Below are 27,380 nucleotides of genomic sequence, written 5' to 3'. Positions count from 1 at the left end.
TTAATTTTTAAACAATCTAATTTGAACCAAAGCACTATTTATAACTTTTGTTCATTCAGTTCTGGTAAGAAAAATAGACTGAATCCAGATTTAGATTATAGCTCAGATTAATTTTTAACTCAGAACAATTTTTCTTAGAATTCAACTTTTTATTTTTCTCTCAAGGGAACAATAGAGCCGTAAACATTAGCAAAGAATGAGTTATCTTTGAAGTTTCATGTATTTGAATCACTCATACTGGTGATTGTCCCTTGTCATAAGTTTGTTCCTTCTGCATAATCTTCAGTTCAAGCTAAAATTACTAATTACTGAAAAATCAGATTAATGTATTGAATTGTTTTCATAATAATACAGCAAGGAAAATATTTCTGGAATATATGGAGTGTCACTTGTGCACCATGAAATAATGAACATTTAGAAATAGATTCAACATTGAAAGACCTAAATTTCAGGGAACAGCTCCACATATTACAATTCCAAATATTTATTAAAACAAATCAATAGAAAGTCTAGAATTGTGATGTTTCTAATTCATTTTTATTATCCTGAATATCACCACCATCCACCCCCACCCCAAAGAAAGGCAAATCGTAACAAAATGGAAAAAAAATATTTAGGCTGATAAGGTAGCAAACAACCTAAATAATTTTTTTCTCTCTGATAGGATTTTAGGGCTTTCTTATTTTACACAAGACAACACTGGGGTGGAAAAACACAGAACACTTTTTTTGTACACATTTAACATTTTTCACTTTATCCAAGTAAAACTAACCACTTCGTTTTGGTCATCATCTTTTATCACTCCAAACTGTTCAGCAGCGTATCGCTCCCCTCTTCTTTTCAGATAGAACCTGGTGATATATGGACTTTGGCACATATCTCACTAGGAAACATAGTTTACATATGCACACTTAATTCCATAGTTACTTGATATAGTTTTTCAAAGTTATTTAAGTAATAAATCCTGGTAATTAAGTTCATTTACAAGTAACCACCAGTTAATTTTGGAGGAAAAATTCTACTTTCACAACTTCACTCTGTTAAATTCTATAAGCATGTTCTTTTATTTGGAGGTAATTATAGAATTCTGCTCTCAGAATGACACATTTCAATTGTTTAAATAGATACCCACACAAATTCTCACTTATACCAAGTAGCTGGCTCATATTTATATCTTCATCTCAAGAGGGGAAAACAACCATTTCTGAATTCATAGAAAAATAAACAAAGAACAGCTGGTGGAACAGTTCTAAGAAAATGTTGACTTTTAAAATTTCACTTATTTTCCTTGAAGTTCTCTATGTTTCCCATCCATGATAAACCGAGATTATGTAACAGAAAATTTTAAATTAGGTTTATGTTCCAAAATCAAGCCTCAATTCAAACCCTTTCTCCAAGAGAACTAATTTTCCCGACTTCTTCTCTTTTTCTCAAATCTAAACAAAACATTTGAGGTAATTAAATTTCAAAACCTCAAGATCTCATCAAGGTTACTTTTATGTGCCTGTCTCAATAGGGAACCACAATTCTACCTCTACATTTCCCAGTGGAAGTCCTTATCACCAAAGGGCTAAGCCACATGCCCCTTGACTAGGAGTATACAGCTTAAAATTTGGTATTGATTAAATGTGCACAAAATTTGGATGTAATTGGCATTTTAAAAAATTCAGTAATGCCCATTACAAATAACTTATCTGGACAGACTCAAAAGTAACTGGTCAACCTTAAAATAAAAAGAGAACCACCGGTTAATAACATATTTATATCTTGGTAAGAATGAACCAGTGTGACCTGGGAGAGTCTAGAAATTCTTGGGTTAATTATAACAACATGGTGATAGGTTTTTCAAGGAACTTTCTAAACTCAGCAAGCCACTGGGCTCCAACTGCTCCATCCACAACCCGATGATCACAACTGAGTGTAACAGACATCATGCTGGCCACATCAAATCTAGAAAAAGATAAAAACATTATTAGGAATTCTGAAAGCAATCACTAGATTTTAGCTAGTAACCAGCCCAAATGCCAACACCTAACTTATAATCCCAACCAGGTAACATTATTTTCCATGTATTCTTCATGGGCTGTACACCCCTAGCTCAAATTAATAGTTTGAAGAAACAGACCAAACAGCCATCTAGAGGATACAGGTCCACAAACAACAGCCCTCAGACCAAATCCCACAAGTTTACTGGAATACATTTATGTATTGCCTATGCCTGCTTTCACACCACAATGGCAGAGTATTTGCAATAGCCACCGTATGACCCAGAAAGCATAAAATAATTTACTAACTGGCTCTTTAAGAAAAAAGTATGCTGACCCCTGACCTAGAGTAAACAAGACTTCCCATCTCAAACAGTAAAATAAGAAGAGTTGTTGCCTGAAGCTCCAATATGCCACGGCAATAATTATAAAAACTGAGACTCAAAAACAGGTATATTGTAATGAAAGTGAGTTTACAACTCCCTCTCCATTTTGGCACTTACCCTTTTTCACTATCTGCTGGAACCAGTCTATCCTCTGAAGCACCAATTGCCAAAATACATGCTTGAGGTGGGTTAATAATAGCAGAGAAGTTCTTAATTCCAAACATTCCTAAATTTGAGATCGTAAAAGTGCCACCCTAAAGAAAAAAAGATTAAAAACAGATCATGGTAACTGCTTGTCAACATAAATTAGAAAAAAATGACAAATGTTTTGTGAAAAGACCTTAAGATAATATTTTACTTTAAGGACTCTCAGCAACGTGGATTGGACCTAGAGATTATCATACCAAGTGAAGTAAGTTAGAGAAAGACAAATACCATATGATATCACTTATATGCGGAATCTAAACTATGACACAAATGAACTTCTCTACGAAACATAAACAAGACTCACAGACAGGGAGAACAGACTTGTGGTTGTCAAGCGGGGAGAGAGGGTGGGGGAGGGATGGATTGGGAGTCTGGGATTAGTAGATGCAAACTATTATATATAGAATGGATAAACAGCAAGGTCCTACTGTATAGCACAGGGAACTATATTCAATATCCTGTGATAAACCATAATGGAAAAGAATATGAAAAGGAATGTATACACATGTATAACTGAATCACTCTGCTGTACAGTAGAAATTAACACAACACTGTAAATCAACTATACTTCAATAAAATGAATTTTAAAAAAGGATTCAACTACCATAAAAAAGAAAAGGAAAATGGTAAATATATGAGGTGATGGAAAATTGGCTTGTCATGATCACTTCACAGTGTATACATATATCAAAACATCAAGTTGTACACCTTAAATATTACAATTCCTATTTGCTAATTATACATAAGTAAAGCTGAAAGAAAAAAAGGAATGAATGGAATACACTTTACTGAAAACATACAACTATAGCAATATGAACAAAAGTTGTGTGGCTTTTGCACACTACTTGAAAATGTGTTATTTTCAGCTTTTGATAGGTTACTCAGTTTTTCTTTATTTTCAAGACCTTGTGTCAGTGAGAACACAAGGCAGAATCAAAAGGTGGAAAATGCAATAGAAATACAATGCCAAATTTTAAAATAACAAAATTCATTAAAATAACATAGTAACATTCAGAAGATAAATAATTAATACCTTACCTGGAACTCCTGTGGTTGTAGTTTACCCTCTCGTGCTTTGGTTGCTAAAGAAACAACATCATTAGCAATGGTTTCCAGTCCTTTTATGTGTGCATTAAATACAATAGGTGTGATGAGTCCTGCAGGGGTACTGACTGCGACACTGATATCAACAACGTGATTTCTATTTAAAAAGAAAAAGTAAACCTCAATAATCATCAACAATGTTTAATTAAGAGTTTGTTTTAGGTTACCCAAGAATAGTGGTATTTACTTCAGCTTGTGCTACTTTTCAGCCAGGGAGAGCTCTTTCCTGGTTTTTGAATTTTGCTGTGGCCTCTCTTAGACCTGCACTTTTAACAAATGAACGAGAGATGTGTCAGTAGGCTGGTTTCACACGTACTCGCTAACTACCCCTCATCTGCCTTGACTAACACCATGGGTACAGGTGGGGAAAAAAAAGTTTCAGCATCCAGTGAGAATTAAAAAGAACTCCTGAGATTTTGAAACGAAATGGACTGGCTGGAGCTGAGTCTGCAAGCAGAGCTTGAGCAGACCAACAGAAGAGTGAAGGGAAAGGACTGCACGGTGGGAGAAACAGAAGTACTCACGTGGTAGGGTGGTGGTGTTGCCTCAGAACATAGAAGTAGGATTCCTAATCCTTTCTAGGCCATGGGGCACATTTGCATTTGGGTCCCTTCTCAGAATATATTTTTTAAACACAGAAAACTAAATACTCAAATTACCAGAAAAACTTCCCCCAAAACAAACTATATTGAAATCCAGTTTATCAAACTATTCAAAAAACAAAATCGTGATACATGCGCTTCTGTATTAACTCAAAATAATCTTACAGCAGGTCTAATTATGGCTATACTTTTGAAGTAGTGATAAGAAAAAAATATATTTTAAGATATCCGCAATAACTACAATGTGATACGAAAATAACTTGATTTTTATTTGGTCATCAGCACAAGTACTATTAATACCTCTTTGATTTGTTCTTTATATTTATAATGGGAGGAAATGCTAAATTTCAGTTAAAGGTTAGTAGAAAAGAATGACTCCGCCCCCCCAAAACCAAGTTCCCAAACTCCTGAATTGTATCAGAGTCTCCTTAGGGGTCATCTGTGTAAGGGCCCCTGCCAAAGTGATCTGCAATAAAGAAAAAGTTAACAAATGCTGGTGAGGATATGGAGAAAAGGGAACCCTTGTATACTGTTGGTGAGAATGTATCAACAAATTGGTGCAACCACTGTGGAAAGAGTATGGAAGTTCCTTAGAAAACTAAAAAGAGAACTACTATATGATCCAGCAATTCCAATCCTGGGAATATATCCAGAAAAAATGAACATACTAATTAAAGACATGGAAGAAGGGACTTCCCTAGCAGTCCAGTGGTTAAGACTCCAAGCTTCCACTGCAGGGGGCTCAGGGTGGATCCCTGGTTAGGGAAGATCCTGCATGCGTGCGTGGCCAAAAAAAAAAGAAGACATGGAAGCAACCCAAGTACCCATACACACCCATGAACATTCCTCAGCCATAAAAAAGAAAGAAATTCTGCTATCTGCAGCCATGTGGACAGACCTAGAGAATATTATGCTTACTGAAATAAAGCAAAAAAAGACAAATACTGTGTATCTTACATGCGGAATGTAAAAAATAATACAAATGGATGCACATGCAAAACAGAAACAAACTCACAGATACAGAAAACAAACTAGTGGTTACCAAAGGATGGAGGGAAGGGGGGAGTGACAAATTAGGGGTATGGCATTAACAGATACAAACTACCATGTATAAAATAGATAATCAACAAAGATATATTGTATAGCACAGGGAATTATAGCCATTATCTTGTAATAACTTATAATGGAGTATAATCTGCAAAAATACTGAATCACTATGCCATACACCTAAAACTAATATAATATTGTAAATCAACTATACTTCAATTAAAAAAAAAAAGAAAAAGTTAAAACTTCACATGAAGGAAGAACTCCAGCTCTTTGGAGATTACGGGGACCATACCCCGCAGTGTGCCCAAGCTCGCCAGAGGCAGCAGGCTTTTGTCACTTGCAAACACAGGGACCTGCTCTAATAATACAGTGTGTGACACTTAGCAACTACTGTAGCTGGGCTCTGGCCAAGGTATCAAACAGCAAACACTGCTTTCTTAATTAAATTACCCTGTCATTACAATATTATTTGTTCAATAATCTTCCTCCTAAGAGAGTAGGGATGGTGTTTCCTATCTTGTTCACCACTAAATCCAGAAAACAGTATATGTTCAATAAATATTTGTTGAATAGCTGTATGAACAAATTGAAGGGCATTTGGTAAGGATTAATAAATAATTCATAGAACTTGCCCTGCAACGTCCATCCTTTCATCTAAGCAGTGTTTCCTTCAGATATTCCTGAAAGATTAAACATAAATTTACCCTATGACCCAGCAATTCCACTCCAAGGAGTCTACCCAAGAGAAATGAAAACATATGTCAACACAAAGAATTGTCCTCAAATGTTCATAACCGTGCTGTAAAAGTTATGTCTATGTCTTAATCCCAGAATCTAATAATGCGACCTTATTTAGTAAAAGGTCTTTGCAGATGTAATTAGGCTCTTGAGAGGAGATCACCCTAGATTATCTGGGTGGGCCCTAAATCCAATGCCAAGTGTCCTTGTAAGAGACAGAAGAGAAGACACGGACACATGAAGGCCATGTGAAGTTGGAGCTGTGCAGCCACAAGCCAAGGTATGCCTGGAGCCGCCAGAACTGGAGAAAGCAAGCAAGAGTCCACCCGAGAGCCTGTGGAGGGAGCACACAGTCCTGCCGACACCTTGATTTCACACTTCTGACCTTCAGAACTAGGAGAGGATAAATTTTTGTTAAGCCACAAATTTTGTGGTAATTTGTCATGGCAGCCCTAGAAAGCTAATATAGTCTCTAAAAAAATAGTAAGATCCTCAGATGTTCTCTAAGAGTGGGGTGACCAAGGAAAAAATTAGAATCAGTAAACGATTTTTCAGTCTTGTGAAACACGTTTAGAGTTCTCTTGGGGAGTTTCAGAAAGATTTCATGATGAGTAATTTAAAAATTAGCCCCTCTTAGGCAATCATTAAAATCAGGTTGGTATTCGTGGTATACTATACTTCCTTAGTCATAAACAATTTTTCATAGTCATAAAGATATTAACACTGAATACTGATTTGTCCAAAATTTGTGTATCAATCAATTTGGTAGGATGATGGGTTGTGTGTGTGTGTGTATGTGTGTTTGTAGAGAGGGTAGAACAAAGCTAAATCTTAACCTTCTTTAATAGGAAGTCAGTTGATAAAGTAAATGAAATGAAAAATTTATGAAAGACAACAGAAAATGTTGTTTAGAAATAGGAAAGAAATAACAATTCAAAGGCTGTGTTTGCCTCTTGGGAGTGGACCTCAGATTAAAGGTTGAGCAGGTCACCGTAAGCCATGAATTCATACTCTAATGTACATACTATTATTGTAAAAAAAATTAACTTAATAATATAAAAAGCATCTACATAGTAGAAAAAACCTAGGCTGAGTCAGAATCCTGGTTCCAATCACAGTTCTGCTACTTACTAACATATTAACTCAGGGAGTAACTCAACTTACTGAGCCTCAGTTTCTTCATCTAGAAAATGTGTGTAAAACCACCTAACTCATAACATGGTCGTAAGGATTAAATGAGACAACATGTGAAAGACACCAAGAGCACCACGCCAGTCACATGCTACCGTAATATTAACAAATACTCTTTTTTTGGTTTTGTTTTCAATTTTGCCCCCACTAAAGTTCAGCAGAACTCACTGGTGAACAAAACGATTTCAATCTTGCTTTGTGAGAGTCATTATCAACTTAATTATACATATCTGTACACTTATCTCCCTTTCCTGAACTCATACAAAGAATCTGTGGTCTTTACTAACTCAATGTGGGATTATCTCAGAAATAGCTTTATGTTGTTTTCAAATTGTCTTGCCTGTGGAAGCCATCTCCCCTCCATCTTCTGCTTCTCCTTACTCCCTATACTCCTAGTTATACGTGAGACAGCTCACAAAACACTGCTGATGGATATATATATAGATATATAGAGATATATATATACCTTCCCCAGAAGTGTTATACTTACTGTCTTATAACTGTGTCCAGCCAAGAAGAATTTGCTTCAGGAACTTTTAAACATGCCAAAGCTGAAGCTTTTATAATGAAGTCATTGACAGAAATTTTGCTTCTCCCTTCTAACATCTGCAAAGACAAGAAACCATAGTAGTTTCTTAAATTCTCTTCTCAAAGACTGAAATTATATAATCTTGAGAAGGTGGGAGGGGGTGGATATACAGATGTCCTGAGGTGGAAAGGATGAAAAGAAACCAAAAGTTGGTTTTCTTCATCTATTTTCATGTAGATCATTACACCTGTACGCTTCCTGCTAAGCACTGCTTTAGCTGCATCCCCTAAGTTACTAAGTAACTAAACACTAAGTAGGTGCTTGGTACTTAACGATAAACACAAAGTAAACATACTGTTTCCTACCTACCAGAGGAGACTCAAGTAGTCTCATAGGATCACAGTGACTATGTTAGGCTAAAATGGATCCACGGCAAAGTCGACTTTAATCATAAACTTTAATCAAGGGTTAGAAAATGAAAATTCTCCAGGATACTCTCTGTAAGTTAAAATTAAGATGACATCCATTTTTCCATTATCAATTGGCATTTGTAACAAAATACAATACATGGGCAAAAATGTAAATATTCAGTGAGGGAAAACAAGATTTTTAGAATTTACGAAGGTGGAATTTCCAGACCTTTTACCTTATTAAGTTCTTTCCGTACCAACAAAACTTCTCCCATATTTACATCAACAGAAAGGTAATAATGAGGTATGGTTTGCTTAGATTGCATTAACCGCTGTGCAATAACCTGAAATCAAAGAGATTCAAAAATCAATTATCTTGAGTTGAAATGAGACCTCAACTCATTCAGGGCTCTGTTTGCCCCTTTACCCTGTTCCCTGGTAATGCTTACCTCAAGCATTATTAGAACTGGAAGATGGAGGACTGCACCACAACTTAGCCCCTTCCAAGAGTATTTAATCAGAATACAGTGTTTGTGTATCCCAAGAATTCTATTGGCCAAACCAAACACCTATTAAATGAATCATCTAAGGTTCCCAATTTTAAAAAAGTCTCTTCTTAGTGTTTCAAACTGTGGATGCAACTGAACAATCAGAGTAAAGATGCCCCCAACAGCTTTGGGTCGAAAAGTTATGGTAATACTCTTACTCGGCGAATGTTGCTGATTGGGATATCTGTGAAGACACCTGTAGGAACCGGTGCCACTCCCGGACTCGGGGGAGACACAGCAGCTGCTGGAGTCTAGAAGGAGGTAAAAAAGTTCTTAGTCTTAGCATAAGCAACTGTGAACAACTGTTAGTGACTCTTTTACAGATGGCAAAGTGAAAATTAAATGGTTTATAGAAAAACAGCTATTTCTATCCTAAGGGAGCAAAAGGGACTCCAATTTGGACTGTGCTGGTTTAAGAGTTTTGTTTCTAATTTTCATACTTAGAATTGGGTAATCATGCTTTAAATGTCATTTTTCTATGACTAGTTTATATCAGAATAATTTTGTTTTCACAAAACTTTCTTAAAGAAAAGCAATCAAAGCATTCCTAAATTGAAAAGATTAAGAGATAAATTCAAAGAAAGTAATGTATTTTCCTGAATAGTGTTAAGAAAAAACAATGACAGGGGCTTCCCTGGTGGCACGGTGGTTAAGAATCCGCCTGTCAATGCAGGGGACACGGGTTCGAGCCCTGGTCTAGGAAGATCCCACATGCCGCAGAGCAACTAAGCCTGTGCGCCACAACTATTGAGCCTACGTTCTAGAGCCCGCGAGCCACAACTACTGAGCCCATGAGCCACAACTACTGAAGCCCGCACGCCTAGAGCCCGTGCTCCACAGCAAGAGAAGCCCGTGCACCGCAACGAAGAGTAGCCCCTGCTCACAACAACTAGAGAAAGGCCGCGCGCAGCAACAAAAACCCAACGCAACCAAAAATAAATAAATTTATTTTTTAAAAAAAGACAAATCTTTTATTTTAAAGCAAACATCTAAATATCTAAATCATTTTCCTTACTTATAGTTGATTATTTTAGCGCCTTTACTGATCAGACGGAGTTGGCTATGTGGATTTAATCCCTCTGTGAACTAATTAACCACATAAAACTCAAACGCTAGCCAACCAACTTGCAAGCATACTTTAAAAAATAGGGCCTGAATAAGATGATAAGTTAGGAAAAATTTAGTATCACTACTCAAAAAAAAACCAAAAACAACTTGGAGTGGATTTCAATGTGGTATATCATCTTTGCTTTTATGTATGAGTAACAGCACATTCATATGTACATATCGCTAGCCAGTGAAATTAGACAAAAGAAAACACAGTTCTGATTAAGCTATTTCACTCATAAATAATGTATGCAAGGGTCTAACAGGCTGGACAAAGCACTCTGCAGGGACAAACTGCAACCAAAATCTAGGAAGCGAAATATAACTCACAGGAGCAGCTTTAGTAGGCACAAAGGAGTCGATGTCCTTCTTGATGATTCTGCCGTCTGGTCCCGTCCCTGGAAGAGACACAGAAATACCACACACATGAAAGCGTACCACTAATTCCTCAAGGAGATCAGCACTGTGATCCTGAAGTGCAAGTTCCTAAAGGTTCTCTACCAAAGACCCTCTAAAGGGGCCACTGCCTTAATCATGCCCCTTAAACTTTTCCCTAAAAATACCACCTTTTGTTGCCCTCCTCTCCGTTAGCTCCAAAACACCCTTTCTGAAACCCTGGAATAGATCTCATTTGGGTTCTACATTCATTTGCTCATAAAGAATTCCCTTGCTACAGAGTCGACAGATATGATAACAATTATTTTGGACAAATCAGGCAAGTCAATTGTTTTTACCCTGAGATAACATGAATAACTCTCAAATGCAATGATCTCATCTTTAGAACCATTCATTCTATATGTGGTCTCCATTATTCACAGCTTTCTCACAGTAGCCAAGGCACTATACTGGCTTGTGTTAGAGATTATGAAGGAAAAAGGTGCCATGTTACACATGAAGAAAGATCTTCAAAGTTCCCTCAACAGGCTTAATTTTACTTTCATTCAATTTCTTTCCTCCTCCCATCCACAATCTCTTAGGTTTAACATTACACCTAAGTAGATAATCCTGAACCTTAATTCTAAGGAGATTCAGAATTTAGTTATTAAAATACCTTTTACACTGGCCCACTTCTAGAAAATATTTGGTCAAATTGATTCATCTTCCCCCAAGGCAGACTTTTAAAAGGATTCTCGTGGTGTGCAGTTCGTCCCAACTCCTTTCCTTCATTATGAAAACGGAGTTGGCTAGGATTGTGTTTATCCTCACCAGGAGCTCTAGAACAGAGGCAGTACGCCTATTAGATTCCCTTCCTTATAAAAGACAGAAACCATAACCTCCCCTTACAATCAAGGCTGATCTGGACACTGCAGCCCCTCAAGATGAGGAAACTGCAGTACCACCTGCCTTATACTAGGCTTCATCCACCTATAAGAATTTCCTGACTATTAGGAGTTAGCTGAAATCTTTGAAATTCTTTTGTCTCTCCCCCTAAGAAGGCACAACAGACCATCATAAAGCAATATGGTATAAAGGGAAGAAGACTAGACCAGGAGTGAAAAACATAGGGTTGTTGTCAAACATAAACTAGACAGATGACTGTAGTCACTTAATATCATCTGGTCTTTAGTCTCATCTGTAGGACAGATTATCATACCAGCCCCTACTCATGGGAATGCTGTAAGGATAAAATGGGACAGTGATGTGAAAATGCTCTGCATCAAAGAAATATAAACCATAATATAGGTAGCTCTGAGACAAATCAAACTCTGAACATCAGGGTTTAGGCTTTCAGAACAGTTTCTCCCCAAATGATTATATTTTGGTCAAATTTGGTAAGCAATCTGTCCCTGGGGGGAAGGGGTAGGGGTGGGACTGGAGATTGAGTTCAATAACCAATGGCCAATGATACAATTAACAATGCCTATAAAAATAGTAATTGACTCCTATAAAAATAAAACTCTTGAACAACAAGATTTGGAGAGCTTCCGGGTTGGTGAACACATTAATGTACCAGGGTGGGGTGCTCCCAGAGAGGCACGGAAGCTCAGCACCAACCCCCAATCCCCATACTTTGTCTCATGCATCTCTTCTATTTGACTGTTCTGAGTTGTATCCTTTATAATAAACAGGCAATAGTAAATAATGTGCTTTCCTGAGTTCTGTGAGTCATTCTAGTGAATTATCAAACCCGAGGAGGGGGTCTTGGGAGTTCCTGGTTTATAGCCAGTGCATCAGAAGTATGGGTGATCCTCAGGACTGGCATCTTAAGTGGGGGCAGACTTGTGGGACTGGGCCTTTAAACCTGTGGCGTCTCGGAACTTCCCTGGTGGTGCAGTGGTTAAGAACACCCATCCTTCTCAAACTCTTCCAAACAATTTCAGAGGAAGGAACACTCCCAAACTCATTCTACGAGGCCACCATCACCTTGATACCAAAACCAGGCAAAGATGTCACAAAGAAAGAAAACTACAGGCCAATATCACTGATGAACATAGATGCAAAAATCCTCAACAAAATACTAGCAAACAGAATCCAACAGCACATTAAAAGGATCATACACCATGATCAAGTGGGGTTTATCCCAGGAATGCAAGGATTCTTCAATATACGCAAATCAATCAATGTGATACACCATATTAACAAGTTGAAGGAGAAAAACCATATGATCATCTCAATAGATGCAGAGAAAGCTTTCGACAAAATTCAACACCCATTTATGATAAAAACCCTGCAGAAAGTAGGCATAGAGGGAACTTTCCTCAACATAATAAAGGCCATATATGACAAACCCACAGCCAACATTGTCCTCAATGGTGAAAAACTGAAACCATTTCCACTAAGATCAGGAACAAGACAAGGTTGCCCACTCTCACCACTCTTATTCAACCTAGTTTTGGAAGTTTTAGCCACAGCAATCAGAGAAGAAAAGGAAATAAAAGGAATCCAAATCGGAAAAGAAGAAGTAAAGCTGTCATTGTTTGCAGATGACATGATACTATACATAGAGAATCCTAAAGATGCTACCGAAAAACTACTAGAGCTAATCAATGAATTTGGTAAAGTAGCAGGTTACAAAATTAATGTACAGAAATCTCTGGCATTCCTGTACACTAATGATGAAAAATCTGAAAATGAAATCAAGAAAACACTCCCATTTACCATTGCAACAAAAAGAATAAAATATCTAGGAATAAACCTACCTAAGGAGACAAAAGACCTGTATGCAGAAAATTATAAGACACTGATGAAAGAAATTAAAGATGATACAAACAGATGGAGAGATATACCATGCTCCTGGATTGGAAGAATCAATATTGTGAAAATGACTCTACTACCCAAAGCAATCTACAGATTCAATGCAATCCCTATCAAACTACCACTGGCATTTTTCACAGAACTAGAACAAAAAATTTCAAAATTTGTTTGGAAAAACAAAAGACCCCGAATAGCCAAAGCAATCTTGAGAACGAAAAAAGGAGCTGGAGGAATCAGGCTCCCTGACTTCAGACTATACTACAAAGCTACAGTAATTAAGACAGTGTGGTACTGGCATAAAAACAGAAAGATAGATCAGTGGATCAGGATAGAAAGCCCAGAGATAAACCCACGCACATATGGCCAACTTATCTTTGATAAAGGAGGCAGGAATGTACAGTGGAGAAAGGACAGCCTCTTCAATAAGTGGTGCTGGGAAAACTGGACAGGGACATGTAAAAGTATGAGATTAGATCATTCCCTAACACCATACACAAAAATAAGCTCAAAATGGATTAAAGACTTAAATGTAAGGCCAGAAACTATCAAACTCTTAGAGGAAAACATAGGTAGAACACTCTATGACATAAATCACAGCAAGATCCTTTTGGACCCACCTCCTAGAGAAATGGAAATAAAAACAAAGATAAACAAATGGGACCTAATGAAACTTCAAAGCTTTTGCACAGCAAAGGAAACCATAAACAAGACCAAAAGACAACCCTCAGAATGGGAGAAAATATTTGCAAATGAAGCAACTGACAAAGGATTAATCTCCAAAATTTATAAACAGCTCATGCAGCTCAATAGCAAAAAAACAAACAACCCAATCCAAAAATGGGCAGAAGACTTAAATAGGCATTTCTCCAAAGAAGATATACAGACTGCCAACAAACACATGAAAGAATGCTCAACATCATTAATCATTAGAGAAATGCAAATCAAAACTACAATGAGATATCATCTCACACCAGTCAGAATGGCCATCATCAAGAAATCTAGAAACAATAAATGCTGGAGAGGGTGTGGAGAAAAGGGAACACTCTTGCACTGCTGGTGGGAATGTGAATTGGTACAGCCACTATGGAGAACAGTACGGAGGTTCCTTAAAAAACTAAAAATAGAACTACCATATGATCCAGCAATCCCACTACTAGGCATATACCCTGAGAAAACCATAATTCAAAAAGAGACATGTACCAAAATGTTCATTGCAGCTCTATTCACAATAGCCCGGAGCTGGAAACAACCTAAGTGTCCATCATCGGATGAATGGATAAAGAAGATGTGGCACATATATACAATGGAATATTACTCAGCCATAAAAAGAAACGAAACTGAGCTATTTGTAATGAGGTGGATAGACCTAGAGTCTGTCATACAGAGTGAAGTAAGTCAGAAAGAGAAAGACAAATACCGTATGCTAACACATATATATGGAATATAAGAAAAAAAAAATGTCATGAAGAACCTAGGGGTAAAACGGGAATAAAGACACAGACCTACTTGAGAATGGACTTGAGGATATGGGGAGGGGGAAGGGTAAGCTGTGACAAAGCGAAAGAGAGGCATGGACATATATACACTACCAAACGTAGGCTAGATAGACAGTGGGAAGCAGCCGCAGAGCACAGGGAGATCAGCTCGGTGCTTTGTGACTGCCTGGAGGGGAGGGATAGGGAGGGTGGGAGGGAGGGAGATGCATGAGGGAGGGGATGTGGGAACAGATGTATATGTATGACTGATTCACTTTGTTATAAAGCAGAAACTAATAATAAAAAAAAAATAAAAAATAAAAAAAAAAAAAAAAAAAAAAGAATCCGCCTGCCAATGCGGGGGACACGGGTTTGAGCCCTGGTCCAGGAAGATCCCACATGCCGCGGAGCAACTAAGCCTGTGCGCCACAACTACTGAGCCTGCGCTCTAGAGCCTGCGCGCCACAACTACTGAAGCCCACGTGCCTAGAGCCTGTGCTCTGCAACAAGAGAAGCCACTGCAATGAGAAGCCCGCACACTGCAACGAAGAGTAACCCCCTCTCGCCACAACTAGAGAAAGCCTGCGTGCAGCAACGAAGACCCAACGCAGCCATAAATAAATAATTTAAAACAAAACCAAAAAAACCTGTGGAGTCTGATGCTAACTATGGAGAGTTAGTGTCAGAATAGGATTGAATTGTTGGATACCCATGTGGTGTAGAGAACTGATTGCTGGTGTGGAAAAAAAAATTACATTTAGTGTCAGAGGTGGTGTCATAAAACACCAACCACTGATCCTCTCAGCTCACTTATTTCAGGCCACATGCAAAATTTCTTCCACTCCACTAATTCCTCTGCTCTCATCATGTTGTCAAGCCTCCTGTCTTCACTTCCTCCTTACCCAGCCTACACTCTATGGATCATTGTTATAATCACTCCCTGGTCAAACTCTAAAACATATGCCTTCTCAGTGCCAGCACCAGAGTAGCTTAATATTGCTGGGGTAAAAAAGTACACACCTAGCTGAATGACTGTACTATAAATTCAGAAGCACAAAACTAAAACAGACACACAAAACTACCCAGAAATTAAACTGTTTCCCTTAAGTTCACTTTCCCTGTCTCTGAGAACACTATTTCACAATCTCTCTAATCTCAGACCTTCCCACACTAACTCTCCAGCAGATCCCCTCACCTTATACTTTTTATTTTTTTTGGTCGCGTGCGGGATCTCAGTTCCCCAACCAGGACTGAACCCGGGCCACAGCAGTGAAAGCGCCGAATCCTAACTGCCAGACCACCTGGGAACTACCCCCTCCCTTTATATGTTACTGATCAAATAGCAGGAACCGGAGAGGTACTCTCCTCATCTGCTACCACCAAACCTATAAACCTACTCCATATTCTCTTCTCTCCTGTAAAAGTAGACAAGCTGTCCTAATTCCTACCCAAAACCAATCCCATCCCGTCTTACATTCTCAAAAACTTTGTACCTTGCCAAGTTATTCTGCTCTTTCTCCTTTTCTACATCATCCATTTATCCCTTTCTATTAGACCACTGGGCAATTTTGCCCCCAAGGGGGCATCTGGCAATGTTTGAAAATATTTTTGGTTGTCCCAAGTGGGGTATGCTACTACCATGGAGCAGGTAAAAGCCAAGGATGTTGCTAAACATGCTACAATGCACAGGACACCAGCTGCCACCCTGCCAACAAAGAGTTACCTGGTCAAAAATGTCAACAGTACCACAGCGGAGAAACTCTACACTAGACCTGTTTTACTATCACTCATTTTCAAAAGCTCCCTCTTGAGCCCATATGCTCCCAAAAGCTACATTTCTATTTCTATGCCTTCCTTCACAGCAAATGTTCTTGAATAAGTTGCCCACAATGTTATCTCCACTTCTTCATTCATTTTTCAACCTGTCCAGACCAGCGTCCACTGCACATTTCTTTTGAAGTTGCCGTTGTCGAGTCCCCATATCCAATCCCTGACTAAGTTGTTGATTCTATGGCAGAAGTGTATGTTGAAGCTGCCCATTTCTTTTCATTTCTACTCTCACCACCCTTGTGTAAGCCACCATCATCAGCTCCAGCAACAGCATCTTAACAGGTGCCTTGGTTTTCATTTAATCCATTTGCACAGAGCAGCCAAAATGATCTTTTAAAAATATAAATCACTTTATGCCACTTCCTCATTTTAATCTTTCAATGGCTTCCTACTGTACTTTAAATAAAATTCAAATTCTATCATAACCTGTAAAATCCTTTATGTTCTCACCCCTGAGTTTCTTTCTGACCTCATCTCCTACCACTAGATCCTTTGCCCACTATGCTCCATTAACACTGGCCTCCTTTTTGTTCTTCAAACATGCCAAGCTCTTTCCACTTCAAGCTGGTCTTTGCCCAAAATGCTTTTCCTCCAGTTCTTCACATGGTTGGCTCATAGCTGACTCATCTTTCACGTCAGATCAACTGTCACCTCATCAAAAAGACCTTCTCCAACCACCCCGTCCAAAAGCAGTCACGACTACACATATATTCACCCTGTTACTCATTAGTATGTCACTTGGTTTATTTCTTTCTTAGCATTCAAATCATCTTATTTAATAAGTTATTATCATCATAGCTAGTGCTATCATCATAGCTAATGCTTTCCATGTACAGGCACTGTTTATTAACTTATCTCATCCCAACAAGCTATAAGGTATTATTTTTATATACAAATGAAGAAACTGAGACACAAAAGGTAACGCACCTAGTGTTCGACAGAGCTGGGTTTTAAATCCAAGCACTCCAGCTCCAAAGCCAATACTCTTAACTACTACGCTGTAACTCCCTGTCCATTTAATTCTTTACTGTTGGTAATGTGAGCATCTGAAACTGAAATCTTGTCTGCCTTATGAACAAGTGTTGGATACACAGACAATACTCAATGAATATTTGTCTAAATAAATGAATCACTTAACTCTAACTGCATGATAAGAATATTGAGATTTTTCCACTTAAATCTCTCCTAAGGCAGTCAGTATTGCTAAATATCTAATAAATGGTCCTTGTTTACTTGTCTAAATTCTTCAGATATAATTATTAACCTTGTCCCTCCTCCCCTTAAAATGTATTCCAATTTAAATTGCTGTCCCTGATTCTAATCACATGTACATAAAGAATGGCAATACACTAGTGAAATAGTATTAAGGTGAAAAAAGGGTCTTCCAATATTACAAGAATCCCCTGAAGTAAAACAGCGATAACATTCTATTCTTGTGTCTTTGGGGATTGGCTTGCTTTCTAACCATAAAAACAATAGATTGCAGACAGATGATAACCACCGATGAGTACCCACAGCTGGACAATAAAAAAATGGGAAATGATAATTCTTACTTCAATAAATGATATGCAAATTAAATCTGGTAATTAAAAGACTAGCACATAGTATTAGCCATCAAACCGTGTTCCTGGAATAGTAATTTCCCCCCTTTTCTAAAGTATATTAATTACCTTACATTAAATTTTACCTTAAAACATTTAAATGCCAGCCAATAATAGTAATAATGTGAACAAAACTAATATGTATTGAGTACTTATTACATTCTAGATACTGTTCTAAGCACTTCACCTGTTTTAATGTAAACTATTATCTAGTTTTACAGATGGAAAAACAGATGGATTAAAGTAATTCATTGAAAGACATATTACACAGAAAATGATAAAGCCAGGATTAAACCCTAGATGGTCTGATTCAAGACCCCATGCTCTTATCACTAAGCAACACTGTCTCTCTGGGGAGGAAAAGATGGGTAAGACATTTTCCTTTGCCCTCAAGGGGCGTTAGTTCAGTTTTGTATGAATTTTATTATTTTAAGTCACTTCAAATCACCCCAACTTCATGTTTTGGTTTGTGTATTACTATATTCAATCAGCCTAGCACTAATACAGATTTCTTATTATACAGTCAAGTACCATAACCCAACTCTGATGAACAAACACATCATACTTTCACCAACAATTAAGCAGTTTCCGTTAACAGAGAAGGAAAAAAAGCTATCTAAATTATACAGGTAGATCTTAGACAGACTAAACAAAGCACAGGAAATTTTCCTACTCTATGGTGGCACCAAAGGAGATATTTCCCTCCCTCATCCTTCCCCCAACTATCGCAGATAAGACGACTATATATAGTTGTACTCTCTGGTCCTGAGGAAGAAACTCTACTACATTTTAGTAAAACCCCACTCCATAGAAACAGACTTACCTTTTACTTGTGTAAGGTCAATCCCTTTCTCTGTTGCCAACTTCTTTGCAAGAGGGCTAACAAACAACCTTCCCTTTGGTCCAGCAGGAGTAGCTGGGCGGGTGGCTGAAGGTGGAGGGGCTACAGGTTGGGGAGCTGGAGAAACAGGGGCTGCCTTTTGAAAAAAGTTACAGATTGTTAATTCACCACTGCAAAGACTGGTCTGAAAGATTTAAGAGTTTATGGTTTATTTAGTCAAACCTATTTTAATTAAATAACTTTCATCTTTTTTCCAAATGCACATTTTTCCTGCTTAACCAACATAATACAGCAATATGAATAGAATAACATTATTTTATGTCAAAGACAGAACAAAGTCAAATCCTCTAACTCCATGATTAACAAAGAGAGGCATGGAATTTAATTTTGGTAACCAGTATATAACATCCTTATAGCCTTTCTTCACTTTAATCTCTTGTCCCTTCTTTATTCTCATTCTCGTATATCACCTACATGGATTTTGTTTTTACTTAACCTAATTCCAAAATAATAAATTATTCTGGAAGGTTCCATGTTGGAACACATTAAAAAATAAACCACTACAACTACCTGCCAGCTCCCCATAAATGTATGGCAGTCAGAAATCAAGTTTTTTCTGACAGAACTGTGTACCTCATCTAAACTCACATGATTCTACACCTGCAGAAGCTTCATTATAGTGTTACTGATGCCTGGAATTCATACAAGCTCATGTTATAGCTATATAGTATACAGTGCATAGAGACAGACTAAATTCTATGCAAACTAAGCCGTTTACATGAAGGTTCCAATGTATTACAAATATAAGCTTGACCTACTATATGTTAATACCAAGAAGATTGACAACGACAAAAACTACAAATTCTACAGAAAATGGGTGACAAACCATTACCTTCCATACACACACACACACACACACACACACACACCCCACCCCACCCCCAAAGCAGAAAAAGAACATGTCACCTCAGCTGTGTTCTCGGCAGGACTCAAAACACCAGGAAAAAAAAAAAGCTATACGAATCAAACTATTGACCATTATGTAAATGGTGCAGTGCCACACACTGTGTAGGTCTCCGCAAATGTTAACTATCTCCTTCCTTACTCATAGAATCTTAGAGCTGGAAGGAACCTAGAATACCATCTACTTTAATCCCTTAATTTAGAGATGAATAAGGTTTAAGTGTTCCCTCAATTCTAGAAGCATACCTACCATGGATGGGATAGGTGGTGGTGCTGGTGGTTTTAAATCAGCTACTTCTGTTGGCCGATAGTCAGCAAATGCTGGTATATCTGCCTCTTTTTCTACAATGATACAGAGTGGGGCTCCTAGAGGGACATCTCTTGTACCTTCAGGGACCAGGATTTTTGCTAGGTAACCTTCTTCCTGTGCTTCAAAACCTTAAATAGAAAGAAAAAACCATTATGGAACTTAAAGGACTCCACTATCCTATCAAACTCAAAGCACAGTTTTAAGTAAAAGGTTCTTCTTCAAAGTAGCTATATAACCTTTTGCAAGCTATTTAACCTCTCTGTGTCTCAGCTTCTTTACCTACAAAATGGGAATGACAATAGTACCTACCTCACGGGGATATTACAAAAATTAAGTGAATATTTTCCAAGTACTTAGAAACAGTACCTGGCACAAAGTAAATACTAAATAAATATCTGTTAAATAAAACTACAAGAGATTATACAGTGGTTAGTTCTGAACATTTTCTTTAAAACATCCCCAGGGGCAGCCCCTTGCAGACCCACAAGACTCCAAGATGGCATCAGTTGTACTGCGAAAGATCAGAACCACATGGTTAAATTAAAAGACCTACTATAGTTGATAGTGACATGGGATTACACCCCTAAAAGCATCTTTGGAACTTTCTGAAGAGGTCATACTTGGTATTACATCAACTATTTCATTATGAAGAAATACAGCATAACTAGAGATTCTGTGGTGTTGACAACTTTATTCAGCTACTGCTTTTCTTTTCTTTTTTTGGCCACATGGCTTGCGGGATCTTGGTTCCCCTACCAGGGATTGAACTCAGGCCCTCGGGAGTGAAAGCATGGAGTCCTAACCACTGAACCGCCAGGGAATTCCCAGCTAGTGCTTTTCTTACAAGGAACTCAAATATGAAGAGTTCCAAAAGTAAAACTAAAAGAACCCATTGGAGAGGACAACTTTTGCCTTCCAGATCTTGGCTTTCTGTGGCGTTGTGCCTCTCCCTGACAAACACATCTTTGATGAATCCTTCCATATCCCAGTTGAGAATTAATATCCAATACAAGACATGTATAAAAAGAAAAGACTCCAAGGCCACAATAGAGTTTAAAGAGTTTGACCAAGGTAATACTTCTCTAGTGACCAGAGTCTTTAGAATACTAGTCTCTACAGCAACATTGGTATTCAAGTTAAAATGCAAACCAGATCTATTTTTGCCAGGTTTTTTTTGTTTGTTTCTCTCTTTTTAACAAACAGAATCCTTTCTTCTAATAAAATCTTATGGGAGGAAGTGCAATATGCAGAAAGATAAAAAGGAGTTGTCCTGGTGGAAGTGGGGGAGCGGGCACGGAACAGTAGAGTGCTGCTCCTTAAGTTCTCCTTTGCCCCAACGTGCCATCAAGGAATCACAGGGTTTGAATAACAAAATCTGAAAACAACCACTGCAGAGGATGCCCAGAATCTCATAAAGCATCTCTGAGAACTGGACAGGAAGTACATTTATCTACAGATATCTATACACGGTATGACAAATATGATTATCTATATGGGTTTTGTTCTAAGCATAAAAATAAATCAGAGAGGGAATAAAAGGAAATGTGATATGATATCTGAACAGGTAATACATACATTCCATCACTCATTCTCAAACTATGAAAACAATCTAAGCCCTGCTTTCAAGTCTTCCCTCAAAGTCATCTGAAATTCTTTGGTATTTTCCTGCCTTTGATGTTATTTTCTCCTGTTTCTTCTTTTTTCCTCCTTGCCCAGTTTAGATAATGATAAGGCTAATAAATAAGCAAACTCTGGCCTAAAAATAATCCCTAAACTGACATATCCTTGATTCAATGAGACTACAGTATGGTACTGACAAATCCAACTATGCACACTTTTGTTATGAAATATTCTGTTTCAGGAAATGAATCCCAAGAATTAAAATTTTTCACGTTATCACTCACTCATTATAGGATAGGACGGCAATCCTCTTCCCTCATTGGAAAACTCAGTGCCTCAACCATTAAGAGCTGAAGAAATCTCACCTATAGTGGCCTTGTCAGTCTCTATCTCTGCCAATAAATCTCCTTCACTTAGCTTCTCACCCACTTTTTTTTCCCATCTCTGAACTGTGCCCATGGTCATGGTGGGAGAGAGGGCAGGAAGAAGCACCTGTAGAAACAAACACATTTTATTACTGTGTAATACTAGGAAGCTGTGGACACAGTGGAACTCAGGCCAGCAAACAGTTTTATGGAATGATAGTGACTGTGACCATCCAAATTCCCATGCCTCCACAGCAGCAAAAGCCCACTGCCTCAAGTGTCCCTACAAGTGAATCTATCAAATCTCAAGCTTTTATAGTACCAGCGATACTCTGACCCACCTTCAAAATACTTTTCTACCCTCCAGACATAAAAACAATGGGCAGATGGGAAAGAGTTCTTTCTAGACAGTTAAAATTAATTCCTCAATAAATATCTAAGCACAGAACACCTTTTCGTCTTTCTTAACACTTAGATTAAGCTACAGTTTTTCATTTTCACAGAATGACCTTAGTCCAGACTTTCCACTAAAATTTTACTGTGCGCTGTACTGGAATCTATCTCTTCACTCAGGGGAAACTGAATTTCTCCCAAACTTCCCAGATACTTTTTCAAGATTAAAAAAACTCTTATTAAGAACTGTTCGGGACTTCCCTGGCAGTCCAGTGGTTAAGATTCTGCACTCCCGATGCAGGGGGCACGGGTTCGATCCCCTGGTCGGGGAACTAAGGTCCCACATGGTGTGACAAAAAAAAAAATGAATGAATGAATGAACAAATGAACGAACTGCTCTTACAATAGTCACTTCCACCCCAGTAACATCTAAACATCAGATTGGCTGATCTAAATTTAAAATTGCTTTCTTATTTATATGGCTTGTATGTCCACTGAATTTGGATGCTTACTCATTATGGGTTTTGTTTGCTATCTTTTAGTTTTTTAAATCTAATTAACAACAGGATTATGCTGAAAGAAAAATCATTTCAATTGATGATGTCTCAGGAAGGTGGTTGGGGAGTAAAACAAAACTTAGAACTCTAATTAGAAAATTTTAAAAATGTTTTTCTTGGTCAGAGTTATCTATCTTATCTATGTACCTACCTACCTACCTACCTATACCAGGTCTTAGTTGCGGCACTCAGGACTTTCGTAGCTGCGTGCGGGATCTTCATTACGACATACAGAATCTTTTTTTAGTTCCCTGACCAGGGATCAAACCCGGGCCCCCTGCATTGGGCGCGTGGAGTCTTTAACCACTGGACCACTAGGGAAGTCCCTCATCTTCACCTACTTCTTAAAAATTAGTGGATCCAATAATCTCTATCCTGTATCTTAAAGGATAATTAAGACAGAACCATAAAACTTTCACAAAAAGACAAAGACATAAATTATAGAGAAATGTACTGTCTTGTGTAGTGAGACAGAATTTGCTGAACAGGATGAGATAAATGCGTGAAATGACCACCAGGCAAAACTTTATAATGAGTGAATGTTAATAAAAGATCAGGGAGGACTTCCCTGGTGGCTCAGTGGTTAAGAATCTGCCTGCCAATGCAGGAGACACGGGTTCGAACCCTGGTCTGGGAAGATCTCACATGCCGCGGAGCAACTAAGCCCGTGCGCCACAACTACTGAGTCTGTGCTCTAGACCCCTGAGAGCCACAACTACTGAGTCCATGTGCCACAACTACTGAAGCCCGCACACTCTAGGGCCCGCAACAAGAGAAGCCACCACAAGGAGAAACCTGCACACCTCAACAAAGAGTAGCCCCCCCTCGCCGCAACTAGAGAAAGCCCGTGCACAGCAACAAAGACCCAATGCAGCCAAAAATAAATAAATAAATAAATTTATAGGGAAAAAAAAAAAAGACCATGGAATAGAACATGATGTCCAAAGAAGAAAATTATTCCTATACAAAAATTTCTACAAATAAACTAAGTGAAGGAAAGTTCTAGTCTTAATCCTTTAGAAAAAGTGCAGCTGGCTTTTATCCAATTCCAGTATCTGAAACACAAATACAGATGGGATAATCTTAATATCTAATAAACTAATTAGCTTCTTATAAACTGATTTAGTTAATCGAATCAACAGTGACTATATTTACCACCTTCAGCTTTGTTGCAATGTTATTATATGTCTATTTGACACTTATTCTTTATTTTAGTTCAGTCTTTTATTAATACTACTGGACTACTTCACTTACTCTTAGAAAATAGAATACCACATGTCAAGGAAAAACACCAATTGGGAACTTTCATTCAACGGACAGTACTTGGGGCCTACTAAAAACTCTTATTTATACAGGGAGTAGTGTAAGTACAAATCATCCTCAAAATCTAACCAAATGTTCTTGAATGAGAAGTACCAAACATTATCCTATCTGCTACACTGAGGCTGCGAAAGGTTAAAAGAACTAGCCAAGTTCACACACCTGGAAATAACCACCAGGAATAAAAGTTGTCAATTTTCATGTTTAAACCTCTATTTACTTTCAAATGACAAAAACTAGCCATATTTAATGCCAGTTCCCAGGATGTGAGAGCCACCTATGAAAAATAATGAACGAATAATAAATTTTCTAGAGCAAACACCCAGAGGTTGAGCCTCACCTGCATGTGAGGAGGATATGAGCTACCAGGAGCCTGAGCGGGAGGTGCAGGTGACGGAGCAGCGGCAGCAGGGGTTGGTGCTGGGGCTGCTTGTGGGGTAGGTGCTGCTGAAGAGTCCAGCGTATAATTTTTAAAGGCCTCAATATCTTCAGGCCTAAGGAAGAGAAAGAATGCGTAAGTATAAGGGGGTTATAAAGCGGATTCAGTAGTCTTAGAAGCCTTTAACTAACTTCTCAATCCTGGGTTAAAATACTCCACCTGAGCACCTAAGTTCCAAAGATTGCCATGGTACCACTCACTTTTCAACTGTGATACAGATGATTGCTCCAATTGGAACATCTCTGGTACCTTCAGCAACAAGTATCTTTGCCATGTAACACTCCTCCAGGCTCTCAAATCCAACAGTAGCTTTATCAGTTTCAACCTTTAAACACAAAAAAAGGAGCTTAGACTTCTGCTGCCAGTATGAAGTTTATTAGGTTGTGTCTAAAATCATTCAGTTCAAAGTGCAGCAAGTCAGAAAGAAAAAGAAAAATAACACATGTTATCACTTATAAATGGAATCTAAAATATGACACAAATGAACTTATCTACAGAACGGAAACGGACTCACAGACATAGAGAACAGACTTGTGGTTGTGGGGCGGGAGGGGAATGGGGAGTGGGAGTTCGGGGTTAGCAGATGCAAACTATTACATAGAATGGATAACAACAAGGTCCAACAAGGGAACTTTATTCAGTATCCCGTGATAAACCATAATGGGAAAGAGTATTTTTTTAAATGTATATATATGTATAACTGAATCATTTTGCTGTACAGCAGAAATTAACACAACATTGTAAATCAACTATACTTCAATTTTAAAAAATCATACAGTTCAACAGTCATGAGAAAATAAAGCCTCTATCACAGCTTTGAAAGAATTACTATTAAAAATATCTTAGCTAAAAATCAGTTTGGCTAGCTGCTGCTGCTAACTTAGCTAACCAGTCTTCTCTAATATCAAGTTGTAAAAAACATCTAAGTTTCTTAAGCAAAAGGGATAACTACCCACTCAGAAAGTTAATGCTCAGTTTAGCTAAGCCGGTCCCTTCTAACTCATTTCCATGTTTTATAACAACTTACCTCTGCAATTAATTCGCCCTCATTGATTTTTTCCCCTTCCTTTTTCTCCCAGCGGGCTATGGTGCCTGCCTGCATTGTGGGGGAAAGAGAGGGCAATGGAACCTGGAGAAGACAAAGGAGAAGTACGAAATTTACAAAGAGCTACCTAACTTTCATTCTGGTTTAACGCTTCACTCAATTCACTACAATTTAACGCAAAGAGTTTGAGTCCCAACACACAGTGGGCACTGGGGATATAAAGGGGGTTCCTGCCACCAGAAGCTCTCCACCAGGACAGGCTTTCTGCTCCGCAGGCCTGCGTGGGTCTCACAGCATGTACTCAGCAGACGTTCCACACACCGCCCCAGGCTTGGCGCTCTTCAATGGAATAGGTCAGGAGAAGGAAGCTCAAGAGCTACAGCAAAGCTGGGTAATGGAGAAGGGACACTGACACGCAGTATACTTGGAGGGGGATGGAGGGTCACTGACTGAGGCCTCTGAGGAAGGATCCCATGAAGGACAACGGGGTTCCGCGAAGGACAGGTCTGGGGCTCACCTTCTGATGCGGGGGGAGGCTATACCAGCGGCGCCTAGGAGATCCCCAAAGCTGGAGCAAGACGCGATTCCGCGGTGTGGCCCAGGAGCTGGGGCTCCAGCCGCAGAGTGCCCGGACCCTGCCATACCCTGTGGTCCTGCTGCTGCAACGAGCCGGAGCCGAGCCAGCCTGCGGGGTCACGCACCGAGCTCCCGGCTCCTCCCGCAAGGCCATCCACCGAGCCCCAAATCCTGCCCTTGGGGCTGCATTCTGGGCCTGTCGCGCACAGACGCGCCACATACTGCCGCTGACCCACACAGCCCAAAACCAGCGCCGTCTCCGAAGTGACCTCTCCAAGAGCAGCGCGGCGTTGCCGTCAGCCGCACCGCGCGGCCGCAAGTTGTCGTAAAACGGGCTCCAAAGATTCGCCTCACACCCTCCGTGGACCAGAAACGCGTAGAACGTACGGTTTTCCTCCCGGGAGTCGGGCAAAAGCGTGGCCCAGGGCGGCTATTGTGGAGCCACGAGTGGGAGGGGCGTTCCAGCGGAGCTTCCGCAGGCCGAGTCTGGGAGAATTAGACGTGGAGAGGAGTGGCAGGTGATGGGCTCGCAGTAGTGGCCGCATCTCAGGGGAGGACTTCACCTAAGCGCTGTGTAGGGCACGGCCGAAAGGGAGGGGCCTAAAAAGGTGGCGAGAGCGGGGCTGATAGAGGCAGAGTGGTCTGAGGTGGGCTGAGGGGCGTGGCCCCGTTTTGAGGAAAGAATGGGAAGGGTCTCGAGGACCAGCCGGGCGCGGAGAGCCTGCGGCCGAGGGGCGGGTCTAGGCGCTCCGGCGGAGAACTGCCAGAGGGGGCATCACTGTGCTTGCCGGATGCGCCCGCAGCCTCAGCGGACCCAACCGCACCCAACCGCCTCCAGGTTTGGGGCTTCGCTCCGCGCAGGCTGTACTGGGTTACAAAGATTTAATATCAGGTTTGTAGCCCAACAGGGAACCGGGGTGAACAGGTTTTCCAGCCAAATGATGCGAAGAGCAGCCGAATGGAAGATATATTTCCCACATTCTAGAGTACTGT

The 27,380-nt window shown here is 39.3% G+C and overlaps 1 protein-coding gene across 1 annotated transcript; it reads right to left on the bottom strand.

The window, feature by feature from the left end:
* Window positions 1-40: 40 nt before the first annotated feature.
* Window positions 41-26,817, bottom strand: DLAT (dihydrolipoamide S-acetyltransferase). The gene is made up of 14 exons (XM_060103471.1): window positions 26,329-26,817; window positions 25,794-25,895; window positions 24,967-25,091; window positions 24,668-24,821; window positions 22,058-22,184; window positions 20,013-20,200; window positions 18,782-18,935; window positions 10,188-10,255; window positions 8,909-9,001; window positions 8,439-8,546; window positions 7,754-7,869; window positions 3,617-3,779; window positions 2,489-2,625; window positions 41-1,950 (listed from the first exon to the last, which is right to left on the bottom strand). The coding sequence occupies exons 1-14, from the start codon at window positions 26,605-26,607 to the stop codon at window positions 1,821-1,823; spliced, it is 1,944 nt and encodes a 647-aa protein (XP_059959454.1). The 5' UTR covers window positions 26,608-26,817; the 3' UTR covers window positions 41-1,820.
* Window positions 26,818-27,380: the final 563 nt, after the last annotated feature.

The sequence above is a fragment of the Mesoplodon densirostris genome, chromosome 7 (genome assembly GCF_025265405.1).
Source record: "Mesoplodon densirostris isolate mMesDen1 chromosome 7, mMesDen1 primary haplotype, whole genome shotgun sequence".
NCBI lineage: Eukaryota > Metazoa > Chordata > Mammalia > Artiodactyla > Ziphiidae > Mesoplodon > Mesoplodon densirostris.
Note: the sequence above shows the minus strand (reverse complement) of the source record. Positions and strands in the feature narration are given on the sequence as shown.

Bases quoted from the DNA above. Each gene is read 5' to 3' on its own strand.
- DLAT (XM_060103471.1), bottom strand. From the start codon at position 26,607: ATGTGGCGCGTCTGTGCGCGACAGGCCCAGAATGCAGCCCCAAGGGCA. The intron at 24,822-24,966 runs GTGAGTGGTACC...TCTCTTCCTTAG, and splicing joins ATCTGTATCACAGTTGAAAA to GCCTGAAGATATTGAGGCCT. The intron at 2,626-3,616 runs GTAAGGTATTAA...TTTTTTCTTTAG, and splicing joins TACAACCACAGGAGTTCCAG to GGTGGCACTTTTACGATCTC.